Below are 8,386 nucleotides of genomic sequence, written 5' to 3'. Positions count from 1 at the left end.
CAGTAGCTAGAAAGAAAAGAATCTGAAATTCAGAAGTGAAAAGGTTGGTTATTCAAGCAGTTTGATAATGATCTGCTTAGGAAGAAAAAGTAGACAATTTGTCATGCATTTAATGTTTACAACTAAACTAAATAGCATTTACTGCACCTTTAAGAAAACTCAATCTACCATAAGTAATGTGGGCTTGGAGAAGACTGGATGCCAGACTATACAAATGAAATATTAGTTTAGGCATGAGAGACTTTATTTTGGCACGTTAACAAATATTTTATTTTAAAGCAGTGGCACAGCATTTGCCTGAAATTTTCTTTTCTTGGCACAGTTATTCCAAGCAGTTATTTTATGAATTGAATTTCACTAAATATTGTGCAATGATATATACCTGTTAAATATTTACCCCGTTTTTAACTGGTGAAGACATATGGCTTCAGAAAATCTGCCAGGAAGTGTAAGTAGTTAAAAAGCAACTATTATAGTGCAGAATAATTTTAATTTTTCCTAAATGACCACTGAACTTGGGGCAGCAGCAAATATAAGTTATGTGATTCTTTTCTCTAGAGATGTATATACAAAGATATATACTTGTAAGAAGTACTTCAGTTCAATGTTCTGCCCACCTAGTTTTGAAATTAAGAAAACAGAAAAGAAGAAATTAACAGACCTGAGGAGGGAGCCTAACTTAGGCAAGCATGCTGTTGTCATCTCCATATGTCTATCTGTTGCAAAGCTACTTGGATCCTAACCAAAAGAGCCTTTTCTCTTCTACTTGGAATACGTCTGTCTTCTCATATAAAAATATTCCACTTCTCAATTCTCCTTCTGGAGTCTGAGTTGAATCAAGCTGAGGTCCTCCAAAGATGGAATAGAAGAATGAATAAAGAAATTATATCCATAATAAATGAAACTCTGTGGAGTCCTTTGAGTTCTACAACCTGAAATTAAATTTGCAGGAAGTATATGTCTGTGCCAATGCTGCCATTGTATATAATGCAAAGACTGAAATCCTCATAAATTAACAGGCAAGTTCCAAGCATATACACAAAGAAACATTGAGTGTGCCACTTCTGAATCTCTGTTCAAAGCATGAGCCTCATCAATAGCTTTTCTTGGTCTTGGTTTCCGAAGAACATCCTCCAAGATTTATTAGACATAATTTGTGATATTAAACATAACCAAGTAGGAATAAGATAAAAAAAGTACAAAAAAGTATATGACTATGAAATTTCAGTATTAGGCCACATGATTTATTCAGTAGTGTTTATGTTCCCAAATTACAATTTATGTCTATCCACGTAAGACTACAAAAGTTACCATTAGAATTGTCTGTGCTTATAAAATACCAACATTTTCTTTTACTGTTATATATTCATGAACACCAGTCTGCGACGAGTTACATAGAATCATAGGCACTTCAAAGGCTTTAAAAGACGTTTACAACTTAAATATATTTTTAAGAACAAAAATTGATATTTAAACCCCTACTTGTAACTTCAAATTGCAAGAAATTAACAAATACAGTGGCAATAGAAATCTGCAGCAACTTCTCAGAATACTGTTAGAGTCTTTGGGTTTGCTTAGGCTTGTCAGTAGCTTACTTCAAATCTTCCTTAAAGATTTGTTTAGTAAGGATATGACTATACAGTTTGTAGTAATAATCCAATTTTACACATTAATTGGCTGTTACAAATTTCACTGAAGCTACAGTTACATTGAGAAACAATGCAAAGTGTAAAATTGATATTTGGACACAAATTTATACAAAGTGGAGATTAAAGTTTACATAGGTGAAAAATTACATTTACACTAAAAGTTACTGTTTTCTGAATTATCCGAAGACAAATTGCACCATGACAACTACAAAAAGGCATTTTTTGGAAACAGATAAATTAATGAAATAAAAACTAACTTGTAAGATCAATCTGAGACATGCTGACAAAAATTAAACAACTTTCATTGAGCCATAGGATAAAACAATCATTTTCATTATTTTATATTTATGCATAAAGTTTTAAAAATGATTCAGTGAACATCAATGGTTTTACAAAATAATGCTTTACCACTGTTATTCACAGAACATGGCAAAAGTTAAGTTTTAATTTTACATTTTTTTAAAGGAATACATGAAAAGTTTTAAATACAATGGGATTTTATCATAAAGGTGCCATAATGGCTCTTTAAAGAAAAAAGATCTTCATTATTCTATGCAAAAGCTTTATTTAAAAGAGTTCAGTGATCTCATAAATAGAGACACTAAGTAGGAATTTTATGCATAAAACTCCTTAGTAGGTGCCTTTTGATAGGCAGCACTGGATGGTTTACGTTCACCAAGGTCGTAGCTGCCTTCATCCTTCTTTCTCATGCGATATACCAACAGCAAGATAAGGAAAATTGCAAAGAGAAAGCCAATAACTCCACCTGCAATAACAGCTGCAATAAAATGAACAAACATTCACAATATGCCAAAATAAGACCCATAGCTCCACATTTGTTTTCCGGTACACAAAATATTTACTAGTTATTTGCTATCCTTTTAAAATTTAAAAAACTGGCTCCAATTAAGTGATTATCTTGATTGGCTTTTTTATGAAATCATTATAAAGAGATTTTTAAACAGAAAAACATTTCAATAAAGAGTTTCGTTTAAAAGTCAAAGACACAATATGGCCCATAGTTCTAAAGAAATTAAAAAGTACAGCTCAAAGTAGTAATAGTTTTAGTTAACAAAAAGTTAATAATGCTCCCAGAGCATAATCAACAACACGATCAAATATAACCATAAAATCTTAACTGCTTCTGAACTTACTTTTAACAAAGGGAAGTAACTTTTCTAACATTAAAATTACATATAATTTACTCTTGATTACTATTCTGTTTTACCAAGGAAGAAATTGATTCATGCCACATCTCCTTCAGTTTGTTATCCATGACCTAAGCCTAAAATACATTTCCTGATGATAAACCTTGTATCCCTTTCATGTAGCCCAAAGAGGACGACATTTCATTTGTCATGTATTTGCCAGCACGCACAAGCTAACAATTCAAACAACACTTATTAAATCTGAGTATTTCCACTGGATATGCTATGTCAATGCTAGTTTTCTTTTATCCAAACCCCTTGAGCTTCAGGGAAATTCAGATCCAGAATTTTATGGCTTGAGCTCACTTCTACGGCTCAAACACCATCCCCTTTTTGGGATACGCCACAAAAAATAAATGCACTTCCAGAACAGTTTGGATGCCAAATTTCAATGGATAGGAGGATTTCACAGTTATAAAGTCCTGGAATCAGTGCCGATTATAAGAAAAACAGCATAGCTATACTAGTGTGACACTAGCTGGTTCTGCTCTGCTATAAGCTATACAAAATGAGAGGACAGCTTGTGTCTCCCTGGTCCACACATGGAGATGACCCTCCATACACAGACATCCCTGCTTCTCCGTGGAAAGAGAGGTTGCAGCTTCCTCCATGACATCATCTCCCCTGTCCCCCAAACAGCACTCAAGAGGGATAGAGACTGCCAGGAGAAGGGACTGAAGGGTCAGGCAGGTTGGGCATAGATCTTTGCCCTACAAGTTATCATGGAAACCCAAGTTCAAATTGCAATTCTCCCTTCCTGGGTTGTGAAAACTAAGAATTCCCAGGAGGAAGCACTGAATTTCTGGGAGATGGAATACCTTGCAAATAATCGGCAAAAGGGCAGGCTATAGATTAAATAACTCTGGACGAAGCCCATCTAATTCTCCACAAAGGAACAGTGGCTGCTCTGCAGAAATGTATAATCCTCAGGGACCCCATAGCAATGTGGAGGGTAACACCCCAGAGGCAATATGAATTTTGAGATTTATATTATTCTGCAGGTAACATCTTTGTATTTTCTACATTTTTTCCTATTACCTTGTAAAATAGTCCTGAACTAGCAGCTAATTACCTGCAAGTACTTCTGTTCTCTGAAAAAGGTTTTCTGAGTGCTTCTCAGTAAATACATCAGCGTCATCACCTGGGTCATTCTTATTTTTGTTAGCGTTAGAATTAGTCTTCTGAATTTTCTCTTTGTCATCACTTTCTTCAGGTGACTACAATACATTTAAAAAAGCAATGATCACATTACACAAATGTACATTTCTGCACTTTGAATGATACTTCTTTAACCTGGGTAGTCAGAAAATCATATCTAAACATGTACATTCCAACACAATAACAAAGTAGGGAAGCAGTAGTAAATGTATATAAAACTGATACAGTCATCATGATGTTGAAACATGAAACCTGAACCTATGAAATCTGTGCAATTATATTTTCCACATCTGTAAAAGTGCATTGAGTTAAGTCACAAGATGAAAAGTCGTAAATGTCCATAGAATTACTAAACATAAAAAACTAAGGCCAATGAAAATGCTACATCTGTTCAGTGGCCATGCCACTGCAAGATCAACATTCAGCATCTATATTGCTTTGATTCTCATACATCATTCCCCTGGATAGGTTATCCTGATGAAACCAAATTAAAAAAAAAAAAACACAATTTCACTGATAAGCCAGTTAGGAGGGACAGCTAACCGCAGGGAAAGTCAAGTAAAAATATAGCAAGATTTCCAGACAGTACAGAATTTGGCAGAAATCAATACAGTCTGATTTAATACAGATAGATGAATGTGTTTTACATGGGGAGAGAATATTATGCACATGTCTGAAACAAGAGAATGAAGATTAGCACAAAAAAAATGATTATATGCTGATAAACAAATCATGGGTGTGTAAATATCAGTCCCTCAGCATAATAATAGTGATAATGTTGTAACAAAATGTATCAAAGATATTACATGCAAGACCAAAGAATCATTAGTCCTCTTTGTAGAACACCTGTGAAGTTACTTCTGACATTCTACAGGAAGTTTTAGGTTCCGCCTTACAGTAAAATTTAAAAGAATCCAAAAAAGGCAACAAGTGATGAAAGGTGTAGAAAACATGATTTATGAAGAGAGAACAGAGACTGTACAGTCTAGAGAAAAGACCACGTCTTTATGATAATTTCTCATATATTACTTAGGCTAGCAAGAAGGAAGTAGTAGTCAAAGCACTTTTTTTAAAAAGCAGCTAAGGTCTAAAATGAAGCAAAAGGACAGTATAATTAGTAATCGCTATCATAGTGAGGTCAATGAGACCTCATTAAGAAGATTGTGGAGTCACCATTACCGGAGACTGACACAGCAAACAAGATTATTATATATTTATTACTTGTATTATCATAGCACCTAAGAGCCCTAGTCACGGACCACTGAGCTAAAGTGATTCTGCAGAAAGCTATGAGTAATATTCTGCAAAGATATAGGGACACAGACTAGATCATTAAAGAAGACCTTGTTTTCGTAACATTCAAATAATACTAAGCCTCAGCTCCTGATAATTATTGGTTCTGTGCTCTCTGCTGCTTTCAGGGTGAGCCATCCCCTTTTCATCGAGTGATAGGGAGCAAATTAATCTTTCCCTCAGATTTAGAAGTCTGGCTGCTAGTCTGTCTTTGGAATGGATCTATAACCGGAAAGATCAGCATATAAAGATCAGTCTTTTCTGTTCACATTAATACACCAATAAAGGAAGATCAACCTTCTGGTCCTCTTCTCTAAGCCCCTTCACAGAGCCATCTCTCCCTTCCCTGCTTTTGTCTATATCACGCAGTCTCCACGTCAATATTTTAATATTAAGTGCAATTCTCTCTTTCCAAGAGTATTTTCCACATTGCTTTCAATATTTTTAAAATTTTATTATCCATACACAAAACACCCAAGCACAGCAATAAGCTATTAAAACATTAGCAAAAATCTTCTCAATGTACAGAAACTAAGTGAACTGGTTATTTTACTGTTTTCCTAAAAGCTGTATATGTGATCAGCTCTTCTTTTTTGAAAGGAACATTCATACTCAAAGCTTCTGCCCCATAGTTTAATAAGCACTGGATTCAGCATGCCCAAGCATACCTATTAAAAATGGCTTTAATTACCTTATTTGTACATGACCTTCTTTATATTTTATTTTACGTTTTTCTCCCTCTAAACAAGGAATAATAAATATAGCCCTTGTGTAAACTGACAGGCTGACAGCCCTCACAACCAAAGGGAAAGCTGCTCAAAAGTGACTAGACATACCTTGAAAAGGGTCTGAATTACAGAGAACATGCGCTCTGCAAATCAGACCCTTTTCAAGGTATGTCAAGTTAGGCACCCAAGATTCACTAGCCAGTTTGGAAAATATTGACCAAAGCTAACTCTCCAGCCACAGGCCTATAGCATGGGCAGCAACAGCACAAACTTCCCCAGAGTACTCAGCCAACAAGTCTCTGACCTAAAAGATCATCTCTAAGCACAAAGGAGCAGTTCTTGTCATAAGCATTCAATCCTGGCATCTCTGGTACTTGTGTCAGCATGTGTCTCACTTATAATAGTATCAGAGGGGTAGCCATGTTAGCCTGGATCTGTAAAAGCGGCAAAGAGTTCTGTGGAACCTTATAGACTAACAAACGTATTGGAGCATGAGCTTTCATGGGTGAATACCCACTTCGTTAGATGCATGTCATCTGATGAAGTGGGTGTTCACCCACGAAAGCTCATGCTCCAATACGTTTGTTAGTCTATAAGGTGCCACAGAACTCTTTGCCACTTATAATAGTGGTTCTGTGATGTGAATACCTGCCAACTATTCTTTTAAACATTGTCATTTACACTGTTTTCTATCTGTGTGCCAATGGAATCGGAGAACAACATAGTAAGCATTGCACAATACCATATTAGAATTTTAAGGATGGTATTTTCCTCAAGAGAAACCTGGAAAAAAGCACAAAGCATACCACAAAAACAACCAAATTATCCTTTTTATCGGCAAGTGGGGGAAGTCAGCTTAATACATGGCTTATTTAGCAACCCTTTTGGAGACATAATGAACGGCTAAGACTATATTGCATGTTTACATATACCTATGTGTTCATGAGATGATGTGCTGTCCTGGGTTCGATACTCTCTTCTTGGAAGTGAAATCTAGAGCTGGTACACTGGTTCTATACTGGGAATTAGAAGCTCTATGGCCAACTCTACATTTGATTTAACGGAGTGTAGAAATATTAGATAAGGTTTTTATGATTATTATAGGCATAACCATTCAACAAGTATATTTTCAAATAACCTTTTAAGGCATACATAATTATGTTTGATTAAAACCATGTAAAAAGTATTACTGTGCTGCAGGAAAAAGTAGCTGCCCACAAACCTTAGTTTGTGCAGGAATCTTGGTCTGTGTTTTCAGTGTAGTTGTCTCAGCTTTAGGCGCATCACTAGTTGACGGTATCTTTGGAAGTGTTCTAGACGTTGCTATCACTGTATTATCTTCATCATCTTCAGCTCCTAAAACAAAACAATGATGTTCAGGAAATCTCTGCATGAAAATCATTCATATGCATTACATTTTAACTGTAGTAGAGTTCCAACCAAAAAATAAATGATGTTCTGCCCATGATCATTCATAACAACCTTGCTTTGCCACAAAACCTTTGAGATAAACTGCTACAATCCACTGTAGTTACCAAAATGTTTCTGCAGTTCTCTGTGTCAGTTATCAGGCTTTTAGAGTTTAAAACTCTCTGAACATTTTTTTTAAGAAAGAAGAGAGCTTTCAGAATATAGCTATAGAATACAGGATGTAAAAGTTTGAATGAGAAGATAGGTCATCCCAGAATGACTTCTTGGCAGCTAGATGAACTGACTGATAACCTAAAAGTCATCGGGAAGTTTGGATCCCATGACCAAGGACTATTTGGATTCAGCATTGTAAGGAACAGTTTCACACTGTAATTAAGCACAAGGGTACTAGAGTCAAGGAAAGCAAAAGTGAAGGAATTAAAAAAAAAAAATCTAACTTTCAATGTAATATATTAAAATCCACCACTGTGAAATAATGTTAAGGGAATTCTAAAACAACACCCTAATTTAGGCATAGACAATTCCTCTGAAAAAGACCGCATGAAATAAGTTGTCAATTTGGGGCTTCATGAAGGCCTGGTCAAATATTTGAAAACAATATCCTGTAAAGAAAAAGAAGAGGGGAAAAGCATCCAATAAGAAAAGGTATCCACACTTACCTAAAAATTTCCCTGCTTGAAATAATAAGGTCTATAGATACATTACGATGAGTACTTCAGTCTGCTTGCAGTTTGAGGGCAGAATTAGGCCTGTAATGCACTAGCAGCAGGGGACTGTCCTACCACCGAAGGTTCCTCCAATTAAGAAAATTTCTGTAGCTAAATAATTCCAATTCTACTTACTTAAATTACAGAATGTGATAAATACACTTTGAGAAATATATTCCAAGTATAGTAAATTCCACCTAATGATAACAAAC

The 8,386-nt window shown here is 35.3% G+C and overlaps 1 protein-coding gene across 1 annotated transcript in view; it reads right to left on the bottom strand.

Moving 5' to 3' along the window:
• Nucleotides 1–1,228: 1,228 nt before the first annotated feature.
• The window catches only part of SDC2 (syndecan 2), a 97,832-nt gene continuing 90,674 nt past the window's right edge, over nt 1,229–8,386 (bottom strand). The window contains exons 3-5 of the mRNA XM_050941382.1: nt 7,259–7,392; nt 3,930–4,074; nt 1,229–2,427 (exon numbers count right to left, since the gene is read on the bottom strand). Of these exons, the coding sequence (XP_050797339.1) occupies nt 2,264–2,427; nt 3,930–4,074; nt 7,259–7,392 (443 nt within the window). The 3' untranslated portion in view covers nt 1,229–2,263. The remainder of the gene's footprint in view (nt 2,428–3,929; nt 4,075–7,258; nt 7,393–8,386) is intronic.

This window comes from Gopherus flavomarginatus, chromosome 2, assembly GCF_025201925.1.
Source record: "Gopherus flavomarginatus isolate rGopFla2 chromosome 2, rGopFla2.mat.asm, whole genome shotgun sequence".
Lineage (NCBI taxonomy): Eukaryota > Metazoa > Chordata > Testudines > Testudinidae > Gopherus > Gopherus flavomarginatus.
Note: the sequence above shows the minus strand (reverse complement) of the source record. Positions and strands in the feature narration are given on the sequence as shown.